The sequence below is a fragment of the Protopterus annectens genome, chromosome 13.part0, assembly GCF_019279795.1.
Source record: "Protopterus annectens isolate FY-2018-M chromosome 13.part0, PAN1.0, whole genome shotgun sequence".
NCBI classification, from domain to species: domain Eukaryota; kingdom Metazoa; phylum Chordata; order Ceratodontiformes; family Protopteridae; genus Protopterus; species Protopterus annectens.
In genome coordinates, this window is record NC_056747.1 from 752,181,524 (window position 1) to 752,196,623 (window position 15,100).

At 44.0% G+C, this 15,100-nt stretch overlaps 1 protein-coding gene across 2 annotated transcripts in view; it reads right to left on the reverse strand.

The window, feature by feature from the left end:
* The window catches only part of NUFIP2 (nuclear FMR1 interacting protein 2), a 952,263-nt gene that overhangs the window by 603,881 nt on the left and 333,282 nt on the right, over positions 1 to 15,100 (reverse strand). Inside the window, exon 4 of one of the 2 annotated variants that reach the window (XM_044054448.1) lies at positions 7,147 to 7,153. The exons of the other annotated variant lie outside the window; for it this stretch is intronic. Coding sequence (XP_043910383.1) covers positions 7,147 to 7,153 — 7 coding nt within the window. The remainder of the gene's footprint in view (positions 1 to 7,146; positions 7,154 to 15,100) is intronic. 2 annotated transcript variants of the gene reach the window in all.

The following is a 15,100-nucleotide window of genomic DNA, read 5'->3' on the forward strand; positions in this document are numbered from 1 at the left end:
GATGGAAGATGAGAAAGGGCTGTACAGCCATGAGGGCTTGTAGTTCCGAAACCCTACGAGCTGAGGTAATGGCCAGAAGGAAAGCTGTTTTCCAGGACAAATATTGCAAATCTGTTGTGGCAGCTGGCTCAAAGGGAGGCAATGTAAATTTTTCTAGAATGTAATTAAGATCCCAGGCTGGCACTGGTAGTTTCCTTAGGGGTCTTATATTCTTAGCCCCTCTGAGGAGTTGTCTTAAAAGTGGGTGAGAGAATAACGGTGGATCCGTGTTGAATTCTGCAGAAATGGCAGAGACATGGATTTTTATGGAGGAAAATGAAAGTCCACTGTTCAGCAGCTCAGCTAGATACTGTAATACCCGAGGCAAATTCAGTTTTCTAGGGTCCTTGCCTTTTTTCTCATTCCAAGAGCATTTTGCGGAGTAAGTCTTCCTAGTACTTGGCCTCCAGAATGACATCCTGCACCTCTTTGGTGAGTAGGGTCTGTTGTGGTGTTAAGGAATTTTCCATGCAGCAAGATTGAGTGTTTTCAGCTGACTGTGAAGAGTTTTGTAGCTGTGCTGAGTCAGCAGAAGAGGCATTAGAGGTAGTGGCCAGGGAGGAGTATGTGTTAGGCTCCTTAGGAGTGGGTACCAGTGCGGTCTTGGCCAGTCTGGAGCAATCAGTATCATCTTCGGTCGGTCTGCTCTTGCTTTCAAGACCACCTTGGGTAGATGAGGCAGAGGTGGGAAAGCGTACACTGTCCATCCTGTCCAATTGAATGAAAGGGCGTCCACTCTCCAGGCCTTTGGGTGAAAGGTCCTTGAACAAAACTTTTTCAGTTGATGATTCCTGTGGGAGGCGAAGAGATCTATGTCTGGCCTTCCCCACGCTTGGATTATCTTTGTAAACACCTGTGGATGCAACTTCCATTCGTGTGGATCTGTCATATTTCTGCTTAGATTGTCTGCCAGCGTGTTTTCCAAACCTGGCAAGTACTGTGCTTGAAGTTCGATTTGCTATTCCAGAGCCAAGTTCCAAAGTGTCATGGCTAGTCTGCACAGGGGATATGAATGTGTTCCTCCTTGTTTGTTTATGTACCACATTACTGTGGTGTTGTCTGTTCTTATAAGTAATTGTCCTGGATGCAGGAGGTCCTTGAAAGCTGTAATTGCATTTATCACTGCTAGCATTTCTTTTTGATTGATGTGAAGGTGCTTTTCCTTTTGGGACCATTTGCCCTGAATGCACCTGTCGGTCATGTGCGCCCCCCAGGCGTAATCTGAGGCGTCTGTTGTGATGACTTGATTTGCTTGAGGCTTGCAGAATGGGAGGCCTGTGTTTGTTTGGCATGCTTGGGCCCACCATAGAAATTCCTTTTGCAAACAGGGAATTATTGGTATTATTGTTTCCAAGCTGTGGCTGTGTTGAGACCATAGGTTTTTTAGGTACCACTGAAGTTTCCTCATATGCAACTTTGCACATGGGATTAAAAGAATGCAAGATGCCATGAAGCCCAGAGCCTGCAGGATTTTTCTTGCAGTAAGCCTGGTACAATTTGCTAGTGTTTTGAAGTACTGAGTTAGTTGCCCCTGTTTTTCTGGCGTAAGATAGGCCATCTGGGTGTTTGTGTCCAAGTTGGCACCCAGGAAGGTTATTTTCTGAGATGGTGTTAGCCTGGATTTCTCTTTGTTGATTGTGTATCCCAGAGAATTCAGTAACCGTGTTGCATAAGCCAGATGTTCCAGAAGTGTGTGCTTGCTGTCCGCTTGGATCAGGCAGTCGTCCAAATAAGGGTAAATTTGTATCACTTGAAGTCTGCAGTATGCAATTGCTGATGCCAGGCATTTCGTGAATACTCTGGGTGCAGTAGATAAGCCAAAGGGCAATGCAGAGAATTGATAGTGGATTGAACCTGCAAGAAATCTGAGGTATCTTCTGCAGCTTTGTCCGACTGGGACATGCAGGTATGCCTCCTTGAGGTCCAATGTTACCAGCCAAAACTCCTTGCCCAGCATGGGAAGAAGCTGCTGTAATGTGAGCATCTTGAATTTTGGTACGAGTAGAAATGTATTTAGGATGGATAAGTCCAAAATGGGTCTCCAGTCGGTTCCTTTTCTTGGTACCAGAAAAAGTCTGGAATAAAAACCTTGACCTTGTTCGTGAGTAGGAACCTCTTGAATAGCTTTCATTTCCATGAGTTTTGAAATTTGTATTTGCGCCTCTGCCCTTTGATTGTGTGGCAGGTTTGGCATGCCTCTCATTTTTGGAAGAGTGTGAAAATGAAATCTGTGTGAAAATGAAATCTGTAGCCTCGGTTTATAATGTCCAGGATCCATTTGTCTGTTGTGATATGCCAATTTCTTGTAAATAGTGCCAGCTTTCCTCCCAGGGGAGCTGCCAGCTGGGAGTTGCTGGGCAGGAAAAGGAGGAAGTCATTGGGTTTGCTTTCTGTATTGTTGTGCACGGTCTTCGCCACCTCTTGCTGCTGGATTTTGCCAATGTCTGCCTCTATATGATCCTTGAGATTGTCCTCTGCCCCTTGTGCGCCTGTATCTACCTCTTTGGGGCTTGTCCGTGGCTGGAAAGGACCAGTTTTTAGAAGGCCAATTTCTGCTAAAACGTGGTGGCTGTACCTGTAGAAAGGCCTTGACAGTTTGCATAGATTTAGCTTTTTCTTCCATTTTACGTAGTATCTCCTCAGCATTAGTACCAAATAACACATCCTTTTGTAAAGGAGCATCTAGCAGTTTAGCTTTAACATGATCAGGCAAGCTTTGTTCCCCAAGCCAGGCATGTCTACGAATAACTGATCCTGTTAACAGCAGCTCTACTTGAGGCCTCTAAGGCATCATAGCCACATTGTAAGGTGTGTTTACCCACTTGTTCTGCACTATGCATCATATCCTGCAATTCCTTCAAATCTGGTTGTTCAGGCTGAGACATTTTGTTTCTTAACTGTGATAACAGAAACTGCTGATATTTAAGCATATGGAACCGACAATTTAAGGCTCTCATGGCTAGGGTGGCCGAGGTGTATACCTTTTTTCCCCACCTTTCTAAGGATCTAGATTCTCTTTCGGAAGGTAGTGGATTCTTGGCAGTAGAGGCCTTCATTCCCTTTGGGGCCTTGAGAAATGGTTTCAGGGTCAGCATTATGGCTTTTGAAAAGAAATTGGTGAGAATTAGGAACTCTGTAGTACCTATCAGGTTTGACTGGGGCAGGAGGCAGGGAATCCGGATTAAGACAAGCCTCCGAGTAAACATCATCAAGTATGTCCAGGACAGGAGGTATAGCCAAAGGTCTGTGTTGAGGTAACAAAAGAAATTCCCTAAGCCTTTTCTTGGAATCAGAAAAGTCTTGGCCTTCCCAATGGAAGTGCTCCCTCAAAAGTGTGCAAGGTTTCCCCAAAGGAAAAATCCTCTGGAGGAGATACAGAAGGAATGGACTGTTCTGCATCAGAATCTTCATAAGGGGAGTACGACTGTTCCTCTACATCAGAATGTTCTGAGACAATGGAGCCCTGTTCAGAAGAGGGGGAATCTTCCTCCACTCTGGGTCTCTTGTCTGGAGGGGGCTGGGAGCCCCTGATAAGGGTAATTAAATCCTCAGCCATTTTAAGCATCTGCTTTTTAGGCATGGGGCCTGGGGATGGGCCCTGTGCAACAGGCCTCTTGGGATGCATGGCTGATTTGGACTTAGTAAAGGCCTTAATGGAAAAGGAAGAAGAGGGTCTAAATACACCCTGGGTGGAAGTGGACCTGTCCCCATTAGGAGGTTCAACACTAACAGTGGTTTCGGTGGTTGTAGTCTGAGTAAGGGCCGAGGTACCTGCGGTCTCGGGTACAGAAGACACCGCCAAGGAAGTGTCGTCGGTAGTCAGGGACTGCATAGGCGTCTCGCTGAGAACCGGACCACGTGTAGCCGGTTTTGGCGTGGTGTCGGTGGAGACCTCGCGTGTTGGTCTTTGTCCTTGCGTTTTTTGGACAAAACGGTAGTCGGAGTATCTGACATTTTATAATCAAAGGCTTTACCAAAATAATGTTGGGCGAACTCCGCCCGACGCTTAATAGTGCGTTTATTGAAAGTCGCACAAAAGCGACAGCCGGAGACGTCGTGGTCTGGGCCTAAACAAGGTATGCAGAGGGAATGGAAATCCTTATGCGGTATTTGCTTCCCACAAGAAATACAATTGTTAACTTTGTCTGACATTGGTCTGAGGCAAGAAAAGTTTCCCCAACGGGGTACTTAGCTTTAAAAAAAGACTTCGGTTTCCAATTTTTCGTAAATTCAGGAGCTGGCCAACCGGCACTTGCGAACTGCTTCTGCTTCGGGCACCGCTCGGCAAAAAAGACTGAAGAATATGGCGTCGGCTGTGACTTGTATACCCCTGTCGCACTGACGTCAGGGAAGAAGGCGACAACAACCGACGCCGGACCAAGACTTTGGAATTTGGCCGACCGAGGACCCGCCTGCCGGCAGAGAACCCATATGTGATTACTGCAGCTGTATGCACGATGAACATCTTGTCGCACCTGTACCACTATCATCTGGAACTGTATTCCAGGAAAAAAAAGTTTGGGACTCAATGACTGATATTGTAGAATAAGTCTTTGAATTTGAAGCAAGAGACTTGCTGTACTTGTCATAACAAAAGCGAATGTAATCAGAAAGTGAGTAATTTGGCTAAACTCTGCATCCAATTTTCTCCACAGTGACAGTACCGAGGAAAGAAAATTGGAAAGGTGAATCTACTGGTTGATAATGGATTCTGTAGCAGGAAGGCTAAATAAAATGAATTAAGTGACAGGTCCAGCAACTCAGAAATCCTTCAGGCTGAAGTGATGGCCACTAGAAACAGATTCTTCCCAAGAAAGAAACTTTATCTCTGCATAAGCTGTAGTCTCAAACACAGGCAAAGTTAACTCTTTCAGCATGAAGTACAAACCCCAAAGTATAAACAACTACTTTGACGGTGGTCTCATTAGGAATGGACATTTAACAAAGGCTTTGCACACTTCTAAAAAAGTAAAAAAAAAAATACAAAATCAACACCATGGTGGAAATTCAACACTAAGGTAGAAATTCGATACTGCTTCTGGAAGGACTTAAATTCAGATTTGAAAATCAGGGTAAGACATTTCAGAACAGACAGGACTGAAGAAAAATGGATCTAAACCTGTTGTGGTGGTCAAGACAGAAAAGTGTGCCCACTTACAGTTCTAGGTCTTATACATTTGGTTTCTGAGAGGAAATTATGAAGTATCACACTAGTGAGGAAGAGAGGGGTGCCAGTCACTACCAGACATGGGAAAAACATGCAGCTATCTGAAGAGAATAATTGTTGGATGCAATTTGTCTGATGGCTGCTGACATGGAAGAGCCCCAAGAGATGAAAATGGAAGTAGCTGCTTATCAGTTGAGGCTGAAGCCAGGGAAGCCTTACTTGCTGAAGCCAGAAGAGAGCTACAAGACTTGTATGAGCATTATCAAATAACGTGGAGAAAGTTTAAAAGGATTATAGGGAGCCATTTATGGACCACAGAATTCCTGGAACATCTCCCTGGTGGAAGGATTAATGAAAACAAAGTTGCCACACTTGGCACTGCCTGGGAAGCAAAAAGATGCAGCAAGGTTTGCTCAACTGATAAAAATATTTCACACCAAACTGCTGCAGGACCATTTGTGAGACATCAATAGACATGGCTGGGCCAGAGCGCATGCAAAATGGCTTATATGGGGATGTGGTCAGCTACCAGAAATGGACGGGACAATGTTACCCATTTGCAAACTCTCGCTATTTTTCTACACAAAAAGTACAAATTGGTCTCCTCCAGTTGTTGATGTACCACACCAGTGTCATGCTGACAGAATGAAGGCTATCACATCCTGGGGCAAGAATCCCTGAAAAGTTGGAAGGTTAATAGGAATGCCTTCATCTACACATGTGTTGACAAACAGACTTGCCTTGTGAGGGTTCAAACATGGAGAGTTTGCCCATCCTAATCCCCCCTACCCTATGACAGATGCATCTGTGTTGACTTCCGCAAAGGAACAAGGTACTTCGAAGGGAATCCACCCCCCAACAAAAAAAAGGTTAGACAAATGTATCCGCCATCACAGGTTCGTCTTGCAACTTTCAAAACAGATGGAACATGGGATATGACCACTGTGACCACCAGATTCTTAGAGTCCACTGTAATAACCTCACGCTGACACCTTGCACAGAGTGCCTTGGGAATGGCAGCTACCATTACACCTTATTGTCTTGAAGCAAAGTTGAAGAGATATCCAACTAGGATTCCCAGTCCCTGATTGGTCTTAGAAGGCTGCAGGATGATGCAAGGAAAGTGAAAAAAAGTACAAAATTCTTTAACTTCACTGCTTATGTCAAAAAAATAAATTCCTCCATTTGGGGGGAGTCAAAAGAATAGATTCTTCACCGATTCAGATTCATAAGAGAGATGGGAAGAGAGTTGGAAAGCATAATCTGGACTTTCCCCCTCACTGTCTGAGTACCTCCTCTTTACAGAAAGAGGGAGATCTTTTCTCTGACCCTGGGAAGACTAAGGAACTGAAGTTTGGGAAGACTGCAAAGCCCTGAAGAGACCCTAGGGCAAAGTTATAACCTTCAAAGTGGAAAGAGTTGAAAGGGGGACAAATGCTCAGTCTTTTCTTGGCATTTCAAATCTGATGGTCTTTGAAGACTCGCACAACTGGACCACGAGTGACTCGGCCATTTCTTTTGTTATCAGGACTTTATGTACACCATTATCTTCTTTAGTCAGAGCGAAGTGGGGTTCTCCCTTAGTCAAGGGAACCTGAAGTCCAGTCTGACTGGATGTGTGGATATCCTAGGCAATCGCAGCTTCCTACAGAGCCTTGTCACAGAAGCTTGGTACACTGGATTAACAGTCAAAATGCACCAAAACTATCATAGAATTTTTCATCGCAGACCAGAAAAACAGGGCTATGTTTGGGTCTCTTCAGAAGCATGCTGAAATCTTTTTTTTTTTCTGTGACAGAAGTGGGATATCTGAGGTAGCGGATTTAGTGGCCATAAACGCACATGACAAGACCATCATATGCTGATCTTCAAAAGAGAGTTTAAGACTATTAAGCCTACCAAGAAAAGTTTTGGGAATTAAAAAAGTCAGAGAACTGGACGTTGCGACTCATTCCAAGACAGAAAACAAAGGCTGAGTGGCCATTCTTGGAAAGTATCTGTACATTATACAAGCATTACTTTTTCTGAGAAATGTTAAAACACTATTGAAATACACTTTTAAGAAGAAGTCCCCAATGGGATACTTATCTGCCTGCAAAACTTTAGTCACAAACCAACTGCCAACACTGAAGACTCCGAGACATCAAAGTACACTGACAGCAAGAAAGTCCAGAATTTTGGCACATACCTTTTTTTTTTTTTTTTTTTTTTAAATATAACCGCATGCTGTTGTGCTTTAGCAGGTATACAGTGTACGAGAAAGGTACCCAAAGGTTTAGTATATTAGCCAGATGCCCTATATCTTTGACAGAACACATCCCCATATAGCTTTATTCGACTGCCAACAGCAATCTAATAATGACCATCAAATCTTTTCCTTAAACCGAAATAATCTGGAGAGAAAAAAAAGCACATTTAGCAGACTCATTAAGGTTAGTCTCGGTTACTAACTTGGACAGGAAAAATTAATTTCTTCTCAATGACACACTATCTTTATAAACAAACAAAACAAAAAAAAAACTTACAAAAGGCTTGCAACACAGAAATCCTTCTGGCATAAATAAAGCCTACCAGAAAGAGTATTCCAAGACACAAAGTCCAAATATGTAGTACCTGCTGGATTGAAAGGAGTATTAGCCAACTTCTCCAACACAAAATACAAATCCCATGGAGGAACAGATTCATTAAGGTTAGGGCACACAAGAAAAGTGCTGGTTAAAAAAGTCTTTATAAACCCTAAAGGAAGCCGAAAAAAGTCAGCATTTGGATTAAAAATAGAATTAGCTGCCAAATGTGCTAAATGGCTGAATAACCCAAAATGAAGATCAGTGACAAGTGATCAAGTACGGCTAAGAGTGGGCCAGTACAATGATCAACGCCTCTGCCCCATGTGGAAAAACCTGTCCTTTCGCTTTTTGTAAGTTTTCCTAGTATTTGGCCTTTTGGTCAATGTCATGATTTGGATGACCCAGTCCGAGTTAAGAATGGTACCTGGCCATCCCAGGAATTAAAATAATTGTGGGTAACCACAGGCAGTTGGAAGTCAGGTTGAGCCTTGTCGGATAGGTGAATCAGCAATGTTCAGAAGGGACTGAATCATTCCAGCAACTGAGAATGACCTTCAAACTGCTCAATTTGATCTTCTAAACTCTTAAAGAAACTTCGTAATCAAATTAAATGGGGGGCCTGGAGGCTGTTTATGTGAAAGTGCAACTTGGGGACACCTTCCTAAAGGAGGTTACAAGGAAAATGAAGTTGCTGCATTAAGTATTAGTTGGGATTACAATATGGGAGAGCGCAACCCCCCTACCAATGTCACATCTTCACTGGTGAGGTTAGATCACAAAACTCATTCGAAATAAAAATCAACTATTAAAACAGAGCAAAACCCATTACAGTTAACTATTCTAAAACAAACAACATCCTATTAAGTGACTGTCAAAATGTAATCCTAGCTCAAGAGTTCATAGCCTATGCAGAATTATTCACAAAAATATTGTAAAAACATGTAAATGGTTGCACAGAGGCTGCTGTACCTACCAGAAGCGAGCCCAAGACAAACCCCAAAAAAAACAAAACACACTTGTGGAATCCTAATTATAACAGGGTATGTAACAAAAGGAAAAAAGTCATGGCTAAAGTCAGAAAAGTACAGTTGTGTACCTACCATAAATGTAGATGTTCGAGTGTATTCACTGTTGCAATCACTACAATTAGGTTATCCTGCTGGCAGGCTACCCGCAGTCGGCCTGAATTCCAAAGTCCTGGTCTGGCGTCGGTTGCGGTTGCCTCCTCCCTGACGTCAGTGCTCCAGGGGTATAAAAGATGCAGCTGATGCCATTTTTGCAGTTTTTCTTGCCTCAGATGTCAGGTGCCCCCTAAAGGGTAGCCTAAATTATGCCAATAAGCATGCATGCATGCACTAAAGTAAACTTTTCCTTCATCTACAAGCAAATACACCACATAGGTTGTATAGAATAGAGAAGTACAGATAAGTCCCAGCAAAGGAAAGTGGGATGGTGGGTATGCAACCTGGACTGCAAGAGTGAATACACTAACATCTGCATTCATGGTAGGTACACAACTGTACTATGTTCATCGTGTTTCACAGTTGCAGTCCTTACAATTGGGTTGAATCCCAAAGATAAGGTTGGGAGGCTGGGGCTAAGTAGGATTAGGAGAGGCTATGAGGCCCTGCAGAACTGCAGTGGCAAAGCCTGCCCAGGGTTTAGAGTAGAGAGGTAAGTGATAGTGCCTTGTAAAAGTGTGCAGGTAAGTGATAGTGCCTTGTAAAAGTGTGCACTGAACTCCAAGTTGCAGCCTCTAAGATGTCTTTGGTTGGTACTCCTCTGAGGAAGTCTGCTGAAGTGGCTGCTGCTGTGGTTGAATGAGGCCTAATGCCCTTAGGCACTGATTTGCCATGCTGTGAATAGCAGAAACGAATTCAGTGGCCTATCCACTTTGAAATGGTCTGCTTTGAGATGGCCTTTCCTTGTGATCCTGCAGCATATGCCACTAGAAGTTGTTCAGTCTTTCTGAAAGCTTTGGTTCTGTGCAAGTAGAAGCGTAGCTGCCTGTGAATGTCCAAAGAATGCAGAAGTCTCTCACCCTTATTCTGTGGGTTTGGATAAAAGGCAGGGAAATGAATTGTTTGATTAAGGGCCACACTGGACACTACCTTAGGCATAAATGTCGGGCTTGTCCTCAGAGAAACCCTGTCAGGATGGAAAATGATAAAAGGTTCCACAGCCATGAGTGCTCGTCTCGTCTTGTACAGGTTATTGCTAGGAGCAGAGCTGTTTTCCAGGATAAGAATTTTATATCAGCTGTAGAGATTGGCTCAAAAGGAGGCAGTGTGAGTTTTCCAAGACATAATTGAGGTCCCATGCAGGTATTGGTGCTCTACTTGGAGGTCTTATGTTTTTGGCCCCTCTGAGGTACTGCCATAGTAATGGATGAGAAAAAATAGGTGGTTCTGTATTGTAATGAGCTGAAATGGCAGAGGCATGAATCTTTATTGATGAAAGAATAGGCCTTTGTCCAGCATCTCAGTTAAGTATTGCAAAAAATGAGGAATATTTGGTACAATTGTGTCAATTCCTTGTGTCTGGTTCCAAGCACAGAATCTCTTTCATTTGTCTGCATAGGATTTTCTGGTGCTAGACCTCCTGGCCTCCAAAATAACATCCATCACCGCTTTAGAGAGAGGTGTGTTTTGTACGGCTACATTATCCGCCATGCTGCCAGATTTAAGGTCCTGAGTTGGCTGTGCAGGATCTGACTGTTTTATTGGGTCAAAACAATGTCCAGGCTGGGCACTGAGACAAGTTCTTTAGGATTGGGTACCAGTGCTGGCGGGGCCGGTCTGGGGCAATCAATATCATTTTTGGCTTCTCTTGTCTGACCTTTAGGAGTACCTTGGGGAAGAGAGGCAGTGGAGGAAAGGCATATACTGTTATGTTTTTCAAGCTGAAAGATAGAAAATCCACTTTCCATGCTTGCTTGTGACAAGTCCTTGTGCAGAATCTCTGTAGTTGGCAGTTGTGAGGGGAGGCAAATAGGTCTATGTCCGGGCATCCCCAGTTCCTTGTTATCATGCTGAAGACTTGTGGATCCAATTTCCACTCATGGGGATCCATTAGGATTCTGCTTAGTTAGTCTGCCAGAGTATTTATATTTCCTGGCAGGAATTATGCTTGCAGATGTACTTGGTAAGTCAATGCTGTATCCCACAAAGTCATGGCTAGTCTGCAGAGGGGGTAGGAATGTGCACCTCCCTGCTTATGTACCACATGACTGTAGTATTGTCCGTCTTTATCAATTGTTGTCCTGGATGAAGTAGATCCTTGAAAGCTGTCAGGGCATTCTAAACAGCTAGCATCTCTTTTTGATTGATATGTAGATGCATTTGGCTTGTGGGCCATGTGCCCTGAATACATCTTCCTGCCATATGGGCCCCCCAGGCATAATCTGATGCATCTGTTGTTAATGTCTGCCTGGCTGTGGGTAAAGTGAATGGCTGTCCCTTGTTGTGGTGACAGGCCTTTGCCCAACATCGAAACTCCTGTTGCAGGCAGGGAATGAGGGTAATTGTTTCCAAGTTGTGGCAATGTTGAGTCCAAACACTTTTTAGATACCACTGTAGTTTCCTCATATGCAGTTTTGCATATGGAATTAGCAGAATGCAGGATGCCATGAATCCCAAAGCCTGCAGAATTTTTCTTGCAGATAACTGGGTCTTTGTTGCCAACATTTTGAAATAAGTAGTCAGTTGTCTGTTTGTCTGGCGTGAGATAAGCCATCTAGGCAGTTGTAGTTAAGCTTGCACCCAGGAATATTATCTCGAGAGGATACTAGTTTTGATTTATTTTTGTTTACTGTGTACCCTAGGGCAGGTTAGCAACCTTTTTACAAACGCCAGATGCTGTAGTAGAATGTTCTTGTTCTCTGCTTGAATAAGACAGTCATCCAAGTAAGGATACATCTGTATTCCTCTGTCTGCAAAATGCAATTACTGGTGCCAGGCATTTTGTGAAGACCCTGGGCACAGTAGATTGGGCGCAGTAGATAAGCCAAAGGGCAGTGCAGAGAATTGGTAGTGCATTGAGCCAGCTATAAATCTGAGGTATCTTCTGCATGATTGTCTGACTGGGACATATAGGTATGCCTCTTTTAGGTCTAAAATCACAAGCCAAGCCTTCTTGCCCAGCATGGGCAGAAGCTGCTGCAGAGTCAACATTTTGAATTTTGGAATATCCAGAAATGTGTTTAGAATAGACAGGTCCAGTATTGGTCTCCAGGCTTTGTCCTTTCTGGGCACCAAGAACAGTCTCGAGTAAAATTCTAGTCTCTGCTCTTGTTGTGGTACTCTTTGAATGGCCCTCATGTCCATGAGGGATGAAACTTGTTTTTGTGCCTCTGCCCATTGGTTGTGTGGCAGGACTGGCATACCGTTTGTCCTTGGCATGTTGTGAAAGTGGAACCTGTAGCCTTGTGACACTATATTCAAGACCCATTTGTCCTGGGTGATCATGTGCCAATTTTGTGAAAAAAGTGCTAGTTTTCCCCCTAAAGGAGCTGCCAGAAGATAAGTGCTTGGTGCTGGCAAGGGGAAGTCATTCAGACTGTTTTCTGTATGGCTGTGATTTATCTTCTCCGCTTTTGGAAGTAGAAGCACCCCATTGTTTAGACCTGTATGAGCCTTGGGTCTGGGATCTGCCTCTGGGGCTTATGTATCTGTCTCTTTGCGGCCTGTCTGACACTGGAAAGGACCAATTCTTTGCAGGCCAGTTCCTGCTAAATCTGGGAGGCTGTACCTGTAAGAAATCCTTCACTGTTTGCATAGATTTAGCTTTGTCCTCCATTTTCTTGAACACATCTTCTGCTTTAACACCAAACAAGGTATCATGCTGTAATGGAGAATCTAATCATTTTGCTTTAACATGATCAGGCAGATTCTGTTCCTTTAACCAAGCATGTCTCCTAATGCCAGAACGTGCAACACCGGCCCTGCAGGAGACAGAATCAAAACCACATTGCAAAGTATGCTTTCCCACTTGTTCAGTTGCATGCAATAAATCCTGCATTTCTTTGTTTTCTGCACATTCAGAATTTGTCAACATTTTCTGAGCAGTGACATAAGGTACTGCTGATATTTAAGCATATGAAGCTGACAATTTAAGGCCCTTACGGCCAAAGTAGCAGAAGTGTAAATCATTTTCCCCCATCTGTCCAGTGCCCTTGAATCCCTATCAGAGGGGATAGGGTTTTTTTGCAGTGGAAGCCTTGACCCCCTTGGAACCCTGAGAGAGAGTTTCTGGGTCAGCAGCAGGGTTTTTATAAAGAAATTTGTGTGAATCAGGAACTCTGTAGTATCTGTCTGGCTTAACAGGTGCAGGTGGTAGAGAGTCAGGAGACAGACTGGACTCTGAAAATACATCCACAATGTCTAAAACATGAGGAATAGCAAGAGGTCTGTGCTGAGGTAATAAAAGGAAATCCCCGAGCCTTTTCTTAGATCGAGTAATCTTGGCTCTCCCAGTGGAAGTGCTTCCTCACAGTATGCAGGGTCTCCCCAAAAGAATAAACCTCAGGAGGAGAGGCTGAAGGGATAGATTCTTCAGCAACAGAATCCTCATAGGGAAGAAGAGAGTATTCCTGTTCAGAAGAGGAATCAGAGGAAATGGAAACCTGATCTGAAGATGCATATTCTGTCTTGCCTAGACCTCTTATCAGGGGGGGATGGGAACCCCTGATCAAAGTAATTAGGTCTTCGGCCATTTTAAGCATCTGTTTTTTAGGCATGGAGGCCTGTCCAGGGGAATGTTGTACTTGTTTCTTTGCCTTTGAAGCTGAAGTAGTTTTCACATATAACTGTGTAGGTCTGAACACACCCTCAGTAGCTGATGCCTGCTCAGCGGCTCCAGACCCATCTGAGGGAATAGTTTCCGAGGGTCCAATACCTTGAGTTTCCAGCGGCCTAGTCGGTTCCACGTGGGAGTCGGAAGCGGCCTGTGGCTCTGAGGTAGTGGGCGTCAAGGGCTGCAAAAGCGCCTCACTGAGAACCGGCGAACTGGAGACTGGCCTAGCAGAAGCCTCTTGTCGGTTTTGGACCTCGGATGCCTGTCCTTTTCTTTGCACTTTGTATAAACTCTGGTAGTCGGCTGTTCCGACGGCATTATATAATTAAATCTTCTGCCAAAGTAATGAAATGCAAAATCGAACTGACGTTTAATAGTGCGTCGGTTATATCTAGCACAAAACCGACAACTAGCAACGTCATGGTCAGGGCCTAGGCAAGGAATACAGTAAGAATGAAAATCCTTATGAGGTATTTGCCTCCCACAAGAAATACAATTATTAACTTTTTCTGACATCGGTCTGGAGCAAGAAAAAAGTTTCCCCAATGGGGAAGTTAGCTTTAATGAAGACTTCAGATCTGAAATTCGAACTTGAAAATCTCAGGAGTCAGCCGACCGGCACTTGCGAACTGCTTTTGCTTCGGGCACCACGAGGCAAGAAAGACTGAAAGAAAATGGCGTCGACTGCATCTTTTATACCCCTGGTGCACTGACGTCAGGGAGGAGGCGACAGCAACCAACGCCAGACCAGGACTTTGGAATTCAGGCCGACTGCGGGTAGCCTGCCAGCAGGATAACCCAATTGTAATGACTGCAACAGTGAAACACGATGAACATCAGCAACTATCAAAATGATGGGAGCTCACTAGTTAAACTAAATGAGAAATTAAGAGGACTAATTAAATCCAATAAGACCAATTATGGGTCAAGACAGCTTCCCAGGTTAAAGACACCTGTCAAAGGTAAGACTTAACAGTGTGCACAACTGGTAGTATATGGTACCACCTTCACTAAGCAGAGTGACAAAGAATCTGCTCATCAACAAATTCAACTAAAATTTCACCAAACACTCCCCCCTGCCACCAGTCATGAAATCTCAACCAGCATAACCCCCCCCCCCAAACTATCAGCAGAGAGCAGGTCACAGCAGTGCGAAAAAAACAGCCTCAGTGGGGCCCAATAAAATCCTAGATTGCCTCTTCAACAGCCTGAAACATGACCTATCAGGACCACTTAAGTCACCTTGTAACTAAAGCCTCAAAAGACTCTACTTACAAAGCAAACAGAGGACAGCAACAGTCTTCCCCCTTCACAAGGGCAGTCTACCAACCAACCCTGGAAACTGGAGACCCATTAGTCTTACTAATCTAACATACAAAGTCACGGAACAAATTATCATGGATATGAACAACATACACATTGGTAACCTACACACACTGGACCCATCCCAGTTTGGTTTTGTTAAAGGAAGGTCATGTCTACTTAACCTGGTAGACTTCTTTGAGAAGATAAAGACAATGGATTACAGGAAAAC